Here is a 12676-nt window from a genome sequence, read left to right on the forward strand (position 1 = left end):
GAATGGAGAGGATTTACTCAACTCAATGTGCAATCCCGTGCTCTGAACTTCTTGACAGATTGAAGGACACTCTTATTTATGTTTAATAGATGTTAAGGGCAGCAGTGTTCCGAATGAAACAAGTCACAGTTGTTCCACATGACCCCTAAGCAGTCATGGCAACTGTACAGCTGTGTACTTTATCATGGCTCAGTTTCAAATGGGAATGAGTTAGACAAAATAAGCCCTCAGATATTTGACATGCCAAGGGGAATTTATGAAGAATTAGGTCTGGAATCTTAAAATGGAATTTCAAGTACCTAATTCTCTTCTCCCTCAGAAGAGGAAGGGGGAAACACTGTGTGGATAATCATTTGCAAACTCACCACATATTTAATTTCAGGTTGTTATTGGGATTCAACGTCATCCAACCTTACTAGTCATAAGCTAAACTTACCCAAACCTAGGCATCCTTTTTGTACAAGAGCAGTGTGTGTTGAACTGAACTGATTTTGCAAAAACTAAGATATACATTTTTGGAAAGGTACAGGTTATGTGGTCATTATTCATTAACACCCTAATGCATACAGAGTAACGAGTGTCATAAACAGAGAGTTTATTATGATAGCAACTTGACACTCAAGACTACAAGATTGACAAAAGACATACCCTTGTTAGCTTGTGGATTTGCCTGCATATTTTCAGCACTGAATTGCAGTTAGCTGAGTTAGCTATTTAGTTTGATATGAGCCAGCTTTATAAAACAAAAGAAAGACATTTATTCAACCAATAACCTACTAAGTTCTGCATTTGTGACAAATCCACCTTGAACAAAATTGCAGATCTCTCACTAAAGCCAAGTGATTCTGTCAGTGCCTTCCCCACCGCCCCCCCACTCCACGCCATGCCAGCATCATGTGAGGGAAGCTCAGCATTTCGAACCCATTATAACGAGTCCTATGAAAGTCATGAGACCGACACCATGTCCTACTGGTCTCCAATCAGCTCATCTCAGGCTCGCCAGATCGCTAGTTTCCATAGCCATACCGTTCGGAATTCTGTCACATTGTAGGCTGCATTTATTTCTGACGATGAAATATTTAAAGACAACTTATGAGGTTGAAAAAATAAGACATGACCAAGTTTGTTTTCACTGGTGTCAAATTAAGGCTAAACTCATCATCCCGTCTATTTGTGAATATGTTATTCCATTCCACAGACGACTTATAAATATACGGAAAACGTGAGTTAAAATATCAGCCTATGTGAAAACTTGTCTGAGCAAAAAAAGATTGTCTTTTTGGGAAAGATAATATTCCTGCATGCGTGCGGATTAGTGTCATCAGCGTGTGACGTAGCGGGTCTAGGGCTGGGTTTTTAGAACGCTCTTTTATAATACAAACTAGGTGAAACAGAAGACCGTGGTCTCTCCGTCAAGTAGGCTACCCACAGTAAGATATTTACATTCAATTTAACGAAAGCGTATATGTAGGTTGGCGGATGCCCGTGTTAATATCTGTCACAGCAGAAACACCCAGAAACTGATGCGAGTTGATGCTGTAGCGGTAAAGGAGACCTGGGATGCTATCGGCGCGCAACACATGATGAAGCATAGGCTATTTACTGAGCGTTTCGTTAGAATGTCTTTGTGTAATTTGTAGCATGTCGTCAAAGCATAGGCTACCTTTCTGTCATGTTAAATATTGTCAACAATCTTGGTGAGTAGGCCTTCTAGAAAAAGACATTCTGACTTTCTCAGGCTTGACCAAACAGTGGAATAAAGGCCACTTGCCATATTGTAGTAGCCTCCAATGCCACCCTTAGGACCTCCTAGTTCCATATATGCTATTTGAAACATATCATTTACGGTTGTATCGGCATCACTAATGTTTTCTCGGAAGTCTGCAGCAAGGCTTATAGCACCCCCTGAAAAAACACCAGCCGATTTATGGCCGTTTAGACTACAGCTTAGACGTTTGTTTTGTTTAGTTAGGCTACTCTGAAGCCTCTTGTAGCCTACCACTGTTCATACTGACACAAACAGTAAACAAGTCATAATAGCGAGGAGTCGTCGTTAGGTCAGATCTAGGCCAATTGGCAGAGTAAACTGTCTATTTTTAGAACATCATCGTCCCATGTGTGTTGTGGGTGTTTGTGATCGTTGATGTGCTTAATTGTGACATTTCTGACTGTTTCCCCATAGATATCTGACCACCCGTTCTGCAAAAGCTGCCCAGCCTCTTTAGAATTATAGTGGCTGTCTGACGTGGCCGCAATTATGTCATACGGGAGGGCAGACAGCTACCGCTCGCAGCCGCGGGATTTCAACAACCTCATTCAGACATGCAGCACCAACATCCAGAAAATCACCCAGAACAGTGAGTGACATTGCACCCTTAACAAAATCAGGCCTGGTCTGGAAGTCATTTTGGCCACATCATTACCTGAGATTCATGCAATGAAGAACGTCATCAGATGACTTACAAATTGGCCAGTGCTTCCACCCCAAGCCTTCCACCTTCTCACACTAGCCTATGTCACATGTCATGTGGTCATACACTATAGGCTACATTAGGGATATATCCACCATGTTATTGGAAATGAACCAAACCCCACTCTTTCTATTAAAGGGAATGTAGGCTAAAGTATAGTTCAAATTATAGTGAGTACCTATTGTAACAGTCCTCTGAACTCTTAACTGAGGCTGCATCTGGTGCTGCTTGTTTTTCTCACAGCTGGGCAGATGAAAACCATGCTGTACCAGTTGGGGACGAGACAGGACACACCTGAGCTCCAGGAAAGGCTGTGAGTGAGGGAGTACACGGGATATGCTCTTAAACAAGCCACTTTGAACTCTGCTGTTTAGGGTATAGCCTACAGTTTGATGCTTCTGATGCAAAGCTCCATTATCCATCCAACGATCCTGGACAAGGGCATAGGTTTGCATAGGGACCATTAGGGACATGTCCCTACCAATATTTTGGGATGACAAAATTGTCCCTACCAATATTTTAGCCAACTCTTTCATGTTATGAAGTCGTATTCATAAAAGTGTACATCTCCAGGACAACCAGTTTAGACATAATTTGATTGACTGAAAGCGAATGGGGATTTATCTGATGCTCATGTGAAAGTGTCAAAGCATAGGCTGCTTGTCACGTTGGTGGCAGACGCACCAAACCTACCTAAGCTTGGCAAAAAAGTTGCAATGTTGCAATGTATTGGGTATTCAGTGTTTCCCACAGAATTAAATTTTATTTGTGGTGGTAGGTTTGCAGAATTAACAGTTTTTAACAAATTAGCGCAGCTTGGTTATGATGCTAACTAGATTTAAGCACAATTTAGTACAACCTGGAAAATCATTGTGTGGTGGTCAATGTTGATATTGTGGTGGGCCGCCAAAAATAAGTCAATGTATGGGAAACACTGGGTATTGGATATTAGCCTGGAAATATCCAAACTCATTGGCAAAGTGAATAAAGTCTACAAACGTTTCTAACACTTGCATCGCGACGGGCATTACATTTGAAATCATTGGTCCAGCCTTACCAATCACATTTATCAGAGATTCCTAACGTTACTTCCTACTTCGCCTAAACTTTACAAACTGACAATAAACAGCATCAAGAGTCAGGAAACAATGTATGTAGGTCTACCTTTGCTGTAAATAAATTTCTGCATTTTACCAACTGCATTTTTTGACGTTTGCAGGTGTTGCTGCTTCTGTTTATCACAAAAAGTTTCGGTTTCGTCTTCCCCTCTTGTCGCTGATTGACCTGACATTTTTCTTATCTGAGGGAAACAGTTAGGAACTATGGTGTTCCAGACTAGATCTCCCTGAAAAAAAGACCTAGGTGGGCGGGGCCTGGCTAATTGGATATGTCCCATTGTCTCTGATCTCAGATGCATTAACCCTTAAAGATGTGGGTTTTTGAACATTCTAACATAAGATTCAGTTCTGCAACAATTGAAGGTTCTAGACCCAGATATTCTTTAGAACGTTTATATTCCCAAACATTCCCGTCACACCGGTGTGACCGTACACCTTTAAGGAGTGGTGTGATACCAGTACCAGTGATGTTTCTGTCTCATACGTTTTGATGGACTCTTAATTTTGTGCTGGTGCAGTCAGCAGGTGCAGCACTACACAAACCAGCTGGCTAAGGAGACTAACAGACACCTGAAGGAACTGGGATCTCTTCCTCCTCCCCACTCACCTTCAGAGCAGGTGAACGATGCTTTCGTAGTCCTTTTATACTGTTAAATATTTGCTGTCAGAACGAGGTTTTGAAACAACTTTATGTGGCAGCTGAATCGCATGATCTTGGTTTGCTTGCAAGCAGCGTTGCGTTTGAAACACTGTAACACTTAATGAAAAAATACACAACTAAAATAATTTTCTTTTTATCTGATTAAGTACATTGTTTGAGAGGCTTTCATTGTAGTTTTTACATGATTAAAAATTATCAAAATTAGCCATCATCAAAGGTGTTGGGGGCATATTATTAATTGACATCTGTGAGAATTATGTAATCTGGCGTATACGTTCATGTTCATCCTGCTCTCTGTCCCACAGCGTCAGCAGAAGATCCAAAAGGACCGTCTGATGAACGACTTCTCAGCAGCCCTCAACAACTTCCAGGTGGTGCAGCGTCGAGCTGCTGAGAAGGAGAGGGAGTCAGTGGCCAGAGCCCGCGCTGGGACCCTCCTGACGGTAAGTCACACCACAGCATCAGCCACAGACAGCCCCCCCCCCCCCCCCACCCAAAGGTCTGATGCACGACATTCACATGTCAAAGCCGAGCAGAAACACTGCAGAGATCCACCACCATGTCAGTCAGAGGGATGTTTGTGCATTTGCAGGAAATGTGCCTCAGTGGAGTTTATAAGTATGTCAGGAAAAATACATAAGATACATTAGCTACATTTGATATATTAACTAATGTGTGCACATCATTTAGACCTATACCGGTTTAGTATTTATTGTATGTTTTTTAACAGGAGGAGGATGGGCTTCGAAAACCAGATGAGCAACTTGTGACTTTTGAAAGGTTGGCTAACTCAAGATTCTCTCATTTTCGGACATACCATTCCCTCACTTAATTATTGGTAATAGCTTAATTAAATTCAGTAACATTAGCGAAAAAGATAATAGGTCTAAAATATTATGTTGTTCAGGTCTCTCCAGAAAAATATTATTTTATTTATTACCCATAGCTAATATAATGACGTTTAAAAAAAATAAATAAAAAAAAAACACTGCAAGGTAGCCTGATTTGTAATTGTTGTGTGTTTTAATGCTATTATTTGTACAGCAATGAGGAGAGGAGTCTTATTCAGACCCAGGTGGAGGAGATGCCCATCACAGAGGAGGATCTAGAGGGCATCAGAGAAAAAGAGACCAACATCAGACAGCTAGAGGTGAGGGACCGTTTTGGCCCAGATGTGTGGTCCCATTCTTGCGTCCCTGGAACCGGTTGTCTAACATATAACATAACATAACATACTGCTAACAACATCATGATCATGGGCTTGATACCCAGGGCATACACATGCACAGGGCATACACATGCTGTATATGTGTACATTAAGTAACTTTGGAGAAGTGTCTGATGAATAAATACATGTAAATGAGTAAATGTTGTCTGGGCCTATCAGGAAGACCCTCGTCCTCCTGGATTTACTTTGAATTTTAAGATTTTTGACATGACAAGTTAATGTTTGTAAAAATCATGACCTGATTTGTTTTGTTGTTTTCAGTCAGACATAATGGACGTGAACCAGATTTTCAAAGACCTGGCAGTAATGATCCATGACCAGGGGGAGATGATAGGTAAGGACAGCACAACTGGTCTGTGTCTGTGTGTGTGTGTCTGTGTCTGTGTCTGTGTCTGTGTCTGTGTCTGTGTGTGTGTGTGTGTGTGTGTGTGTGTGTGTGTGTGTGTGTGTGTGTGTGTGTGTGTGTGTGTGTTTTGGCTTGTTCTTACCTGTGGTGTGGTTGTGTGTCACAGACAGCATTGAGGCGAATGTGGAGAGTGCAGAGACACATGTGGACAGAGGGGCTGAACAGCTGCAGCGGGCTGCTTATTACCAGGTGAGGAGGGGGCCTCCAGATGGATCAACAACAGCACAAAACGATACATTACATTACATTACATTACATTACATTACATTACACTACATTGTATTCAGCACAAAACAATAGATTACATCACATTACATTACACTACATTGTATTCAGCACAAAACAATACATTACGATACTTTACATTACACTACATTGTATTCAGCACAAAACAATAGATTACATCACATTACATTACACTACATTGTATTCAGCACAAAACAATAGATTACATCACATTACATTACACTACATTGTATTCAGCACAAAACAATAGATTACATTACTTTACACTACATTGTATTCAACTTTAATCTCATTGAGCAGAGTACAGGTTTAAAGCTATGAAATGCAGTTAGCACTTCAGTGCAAAACTGGAAAGAATGGTTTATTTCAGCAAAGTTCTTTAAAGTATATTTTAAGTATAGGGGTGTTAAAATGAATTTTGTTCTTCAGTTCTTTTAGTCATCTTGGGTTTCATGTATGATAGTTTGCAAGACCATAAATGGCCACACATGCTTCAATAATTCTTGCCATGGATTTTTTTTTTTGCTGAATGTATCTAACATAAAAGTGCTAGGTTTGTCTAATTCAAAGTTGCACAATTCTGTGTGCTAGATTTATTGAATACAGAGGTACACTTTTTGAAATAACAAATTCAGAAAATCAGGAAGATTCTTAAAAAGTTCAAAAATGTCAACAATACTTTAAACTGCAGTTTGCAATAACTGATGAATTTAAATCATGTCTATGAAACCCAAGGAATAGCCCAAATAAACTACAGTAACAGTCTTCTGATATCAGTCCTACATTATAATCACTTAATTGTATTAAGCATCTCGGGAATCATTCTCTGCCAATCATTGCCACCAAATCTACGGCTGCATGATTTTTTTTGGAGCCTGTGTAGGCCATGTTCCATTCCGTTAACTTGACCACATGTGTGTGTGAGTTCTCCCTCATAGGTTCTCAGTAGAGACGCGGTGAATGCCTTTTTCTTGTGTGTGTGTGTGTGTTGCAGAGAAAGTCCCGGAAGAGGAAGTGCATCCTGGCCATCATCCTGGCCCTGGCCCTGACCATACTGGCCATCATCATCTGGCAGGCCTCCAAATAAAGCACACAGCCATGCAGATACATAGCACATGCAACGGGAAACATGTCAGGCTATGAGGAGAGAGAGAGAGAGAGAGTGTGTGTGTGTGTGTGTCTGTGTGTGTGTAGGTGTGCGTGCGTGTGTATGAAAAAGAGAGAGAGAGTGTATTTTATAGTGAAGGACCATACAGAGGGGGTGGTGTGTGTGTGTGTGTGTGTGTGTGTGTGTGTGTGTGTGTGTGTGTGTGTGTGTGTGTGTGTGTGTGTGTGTGTGTGTGTGTGTGTGTGTGTGTGTGTGTTACGGTGCAGATCCACTAGCACTTCACTACATTTTGTCGTGTCGCATTCCACTCTAGTCCTATGGGTGACGTCAAGCGACTTAAGTGCGCCCGCAAAGCATTCCGGGAAGGCAGCGCTGCATTTGAAAATATGTCGCGTGTCAAAAAGCTGGCCGTTGCCCATCTTAATGCAAATGAATCCGTCTTACAAGACAAATAATGTTTTAACAATCTCTTCCACGACCACCTAGTCGTCCATAAAACAAACGAAACTAGGATTTGGATGAATATATTGACTGTTGGTGTTTCTGGTGAGGATTTGAGATTGCATTGAGTAGTTTAAATAAAACAAGATTTTGAAATGGCTTGCATAGTTTGTTTAGGCTATTAATGTGTTGTATACTGTTAAGTACATGCCTACAATTGTGGTCCATTTGTGGAAAAACACTTAAGATACGTTAAAACGAACTGAATATGAGCTGGTAACTGACATTTTAAACGAAACGCCCACACACGACTGAACGAGGGGAGGCAGCGCGACCCCATGCGTATGTCGTGTTGTGCTGGTGGATCGGTACCGTTAGTGATGGTCCTTACATTGTTTCAGTAAGTACCGTTCTGAGGAGAAGTGAATAGCCCTTCTGGAGTTTACAAGAGAGGAAGTTGCCAAAACAGACACAATATGAAATCAAATGTTTTACAACCCAAAGGACAACCAAAAAGGTTTTTAAGATGGCTGTTTCCTTAGTTACAATAGCTTAAGTGGCAACATGGCCAAGTGAAGTGCACCATTATTATGCAAACTCAACTTTAAGTAGCCTAATTGTCATTGTCGAGGATTAACTTGTTGTATGTTTGAGTGGCAGGGTACTGAGGATAAGAAGTGCATCATTTGTTTTTCTTATTCACCATTAGTTTTCTTACTGCAAGACTGCATCTACTGGTAAAGGTAAATCATCTAAATGGTAATCATGGCAAGAGCTTTGTAATTACTTTGAAAGAATGTGTAACATTTAAAACAATGTTAAAAGAGTGACTTGTTGTAAGACATATCTTGTCCTGTCATATATAACGACTGTAGTCCATTCTTGTGGTCTTTTCCCCTTTGGAACACAACTTTCTTGTCCCTTCATCAGCTCAGGATGTTACCTGACTGGACTGGTAATGATGAGCAGTGCTGAGGGTGATGAAGATGAAGATTCAAGTCCAATCTGCTTCTGTAAATGTGGGCATTCATTATACCAGCCAATCAAAACAGTACTTCTAGGGCATGGAGGAGAGGGGTATCATTTGATTGGCTGTTAAGCTCAAATGTCAACAGCGTTTTACTATAATCATGGACAATATCTTTAACTGCATATAAGTCCGTGATGCCATGCTTATTTGCCCATACTGTATTCTTTTATGTGTCTTAAGACTTTGGTCAGTGTTTTATAATAATAATAATAATAATAAAAATACATTTTCCACCATTATGATAACTGAAAAATCCTACTGAAATATAAATAAACTTCCAAATTACTCAAATGAGAATGTTTCCCTAAACACTGTAATTAAAAAGATAGTTATATTACATTACACCCTGACATTGGGATGTAACCAGTGAGCAAATACTCAATTTGCTTATCATTATACCGAAGCCTACTGTTATGTAGACCTCTGAAGTTCGCCTACAAAAAGGAACCAAAGCTGCCATCTTAGCCCATATAAGTAGATCCAGGTGTTTGCCGTTTTAACGTACCGAAGATCACACTCACAGTACACACTTGAAGGCAGAGGACAAAAGAGAGCCAAACATCTGCATTTCAATTTTCCTCATCCCGCAAGAGTTTTACAGGTAGGCCTACAATAATTAAAAATCCCCATGTTATTTTCCCATAGCAAAAATCTCAAGATACCGGATCGCCTTATATGTGCAAAGATGGTAGCTTTTTTGTAGTCGAACTTCAGAGGTCTATTGTAGTAATATGAAAAGTATTAGTAACGCACAACTGTTTTTAGGGAGGTGCTAGCCACTGGCAATAAGTTCAAATGGTAAAAAAGTGGCGCACACTCTGGCTTCATATGACAAGTGTATAAGGTGATAGGCCGAAACAAAGTTGAGTAAAGACTTGTCATATAGAGCCAGAGTGTGCGGCACACTTTTACCTATTGTAGTAATATGTCATAGCTGTACTCAATAATGAAAGTTGCCTTTAGTGAAAGTGAACTGTAGGTTTGAACTTTGGCCACAAGGTGGCACACTATGCTACTGCAGGACAAGAGACATCTCGGCGCGCTGAAGTATGTCTTGTGTTATCAAAATAATTGAATATATGGGATTATATTATATAGGAATTGCATGTATGTTTTTATTAGGCATGCTGTCTTGGTATTGTCCCTGGCTTGAGTGTTCAGGAACGTAAATTAATTGAATCAGTCTGTTTTCAGCCACAAGTCCCTTATGTACTGATGCAGGTGTTTGTGCATCGGCCCCTGCGTCAGTGCAAAAGGGGCTCTGGTCTTGATCCCCATACAAGCCTGTTGAAATATAGCTGAGTATAGAGTGATGAGGGCTGCCAGAGACACACATGGCTGATCGACCTCACTCTGCTCCCCCGCACTCTTGATTGAAACAGTGGCTGTGACTGAACCCTCTGGACCGACATGTGTGTGTGTCATTGATTCTCTGCTTCATTAAAGCGTTCGTCTTCAGCTTGACTGAAGCGAACGTCTGAGATCAGGGTGGTGTGGACGGGGGGTGTGATCTGTGTCCCACTTGAAGGTGGGGGCAGAAGCATGGAGAGGCATGGAGAGTCTTTGCTCTTTCTGCCTGGCGACAGATATTCAAACAGCTAATAATCCCACACAATGGGAGCCCTTGTGATTGTTAAGGAGGCTCTTCAGGTTGTTTCTAAAGCCAGAGAAAGCATTAATATGGGTAGCCTACACTCACAAGGTGCCTTTGCTTTAATGTGTTCTGCGCACCATATTATTCCAGAAGAAAAACGGCAAAAACCTAGACATCTGAGCAGCAAAAAACGTGTCTCCAAGTCTCTTACGTCTGACAGAAATGGCCCATCTCGTCAACTCTCAATATGTGAGACTGGTCCTGTTTTCTATGCCCATTCCCCAGGCAGGCGGAGAGATAAGGAAAGGTCACTCTGGCACATGGCCAGACACTCTTTTCCCCTTTGTCCCTGCCTGCAGAGCTGCGTGCCACTCTGGTCCTCGGCTTTGACGGACACACAGGTGACCGTTGGGAATGCTGATGGAAGGTATGGATGGTTGATATTCTCATTATCTGGGCTTCTGCAACTCAGAGAAAATGAGGATGGATGTACGTGTGGAGCTCTCTGTCTTCCCTCACAGTCTCTTGTGCCATGTGCTTGGTGAATACCTGCATGCTGAATGACATTTTTTAATGATAAACTCTTTTTTGGCCTTACCTTTTGAGTGTTTTGTAAAGAAATTCCTCGTATAACTCCAGGTCTGAGACATTCCCACCATACTTTTCCCACTCCATGCAGGTCTGTCTGCTGGAGATTATGGCTGTCAGTCAGCGCACCCTTTGAATGAGTTTGTGTGCCATGCTTAGGCTGCCTGGCCTTTGAGTCTGGACAGTCTCAAGATGAATGATACACCCATTCATAGACAGCCAATGATTCCATCATTCATTGACAGCCCCTGGTGTCTCACACACAGACAGGTAATATACTCATAGCCAGATGTTAAACCTGAACCTAAACCTGACTGTGTTGCGGTATGGTTAAAAACACTACAACCCACTTATCTAGCACTCCATCATTGTCATCAGAGGGCATAATATACTACTATGTATATCTACCACAGAAATATATCCTTCTCTGAGAATGATGCTTTGTATCCCTGTGGTTTCAGCAAGACCCAAATCACTTATACCATACATCAAACCTTCTGTCTACAAAATGCACACTCAGTCCCTCGTCCCACACGTTTACAACACACACGCACACTCAGTCCCTCGTCCCACACGTTTACAACACACACGCACACTCAGTCCCTCGTCCCACACGTTTACAACACACAACACACACGCACACTCAGTCCCTCGTCCCACACGTTTACAACACACACGCACACTCAGTCCCTCGTCCCCGCCTGTCCTCAACTCCACCTGAACAGGCTGCTGCTGCCTCTGTCAGTGGTGGAGAGGTGGAGAGAGGCTGTCCTCATCAATATGCTCGTGGATATGGGGGCATCTCCATTGTGGTCAGAGAGTGGAGTGCACGCACATCTGCAACATTTAAACAGGTGCTGGGTATAAGGCTTAGCCAACAATTGAAAAATACCTGACGAAGACCTCTGGTCGAAACGTTGTGTTAATAAACCACTCTGGGAGCATATAGAAACAGTGTGCGGGCATCTCCACTGTGCACACACGGGATGAGGGGAACAGCCAGTGACAATGATTCTCTCCCGACCCACTCAGGTTGTCTTTAATCAGAGACATCGTTGGCACCCTCCCTTGGTTCCCCTTAAGGAGAGAGGCCATAAGCAGCTGCGGGAGCAGGTGTGTGGTAAGGAGTTGATTATGAAGTGCTAGCTCATTGTTGTTGTAGGCCCCGTGAGGCTTCTTTCCTCTTTAATCACACATGAGCTTATAAAGCCACTTCACATGAAACTGTTGATGTATCTGTGGGGAAAGGGTGCCAAAAACTCTATAAACCACTCAAATCTTGTGATAACCTTGAAGGGGTAAGAGCTCAATCATTCTCTTGCATGTGTTGTGTGTTATCAAAATGTGAAATGGAAGATCATTTATTAACCTTCTAACACTGTTCTGGTCAAAAATGACCGATTTACACATTCCTTGTACCATAAATATGCCATTTTTCATCAGATTGCCTCAAGACCTTACGATATCCTTCACAAAAGGCATTTGAACACATTAAATTCATTAATTTCTTTGAATTTTGAGTGATTTATTCAACTTGGTCACACTTTTTTTGTTTACGGTCAAAAATGATAAAAAAAATGATAAAGCGCTCTACAAATAAAATGCAATCAGAGTGCAGGTGTTGTACTGGGGTTTGAGGCCAGGTGGGGTGACTGCTTTCTCCTGTTGCTATATAATGCCAGGAGTGAAAGGGCTTGCTGTAATGCTAACGGAAGTGTGCTCAAAGTAAGAGCTGTATGAGGGACCCTTAGGTCAGGTTGACCCCTGTATGAGGGCCCCCATGGA

General features: G+C 41.8%; 1 protein-coding gene across 2 annotated transcripts; it reads left to right on the forward strand.

Moving 5' to 3' along the window:
- The first annotated feature begins 71 nt into the window (after window positions 1–71).
- Window positions 72–8894, forward strand: stx12l (syntaxin 12, like). Of its 2 annotated transcripts, none has more exons than XR_012986264.1 (10): window positions 72–2357; window positions 2715–2784; window positions 4108–4207; window positions 4556–4693; window positions 4981–5030; window positions 5295–5400; window positions 5740–5812; window positions 5991–6073; window positions 7125–8422; window positions 8610–8894. XR_012986264.1 is itself a non-coding variant. In XM_076280567.1 (10 exons), the coding sequence occupies exons 2-10, from the start codon at window positions 2258–2260 to the stop codon at window positions 7215–7217; spliced, it is 813 nt and encodes a 270-aa protein (XP_076136682.1). In that variant the 5' UTR covers window positions 72–1430; window positions 2183–2257; the 3' UTR covers window positions 7218–8894. The 2 variants fall into 2 exon arrangements, 1 of the variants encoding a protein (XP_076136682.1); XM_076280567.1 differs by having other exon boundaries at window positions 72–1430; window positions 2183–2357; window positions 7125–8894.
- Window positions 8895–12676: the final 3782 nt, after the last annotated feature.

Source organism: Alosa pseudoharengus, unplaced genomic scaffold (genome assembly GCF_046254945.1).
Source record: "Alosa pseudoharengus isolate Yale_2024_CS ecotype anadromous, Long Island Sound unplaced genomic scaffold, YU_APseudo_1.1 YU_APseudo_1.1_scf_12, whole genome shotgun sequence".
NCBI classification, from domain to species: Eukaryota; Metazoa; Chordata; class Actinopteri; order Clupeiformes; family Clupeidae; genus Alosa; species Alosa pseudoharengus.

What these genes read in the sequence shown, in the direction of transcription:
- stx12l (XM_076280567.1), top strand. Translation starts at nt 2,258, where the DNA reads ATGTCATACGGGAGGGCAGACAGCTACCGCTCGCAGCCGCGGGATTTC. An exon ending in CAACTTGTGACTTTTGAAAG is followed by an intron (nt 5,031 to 5,294) that starts GTTGGCTAACTC and finishes TTATTTGTACAG; the next exon opens with CAATGAGGAGAGGAGTCTTA. An exon ending in CCAACATCAGACAGCTAGAG is followed by an intron (nt 5,401 to 5,739) that starts GTGAGGGACCGT and finishes TGTTGTTTTCAG; the next exon opens with TCAGACATAATGGACGTGAA.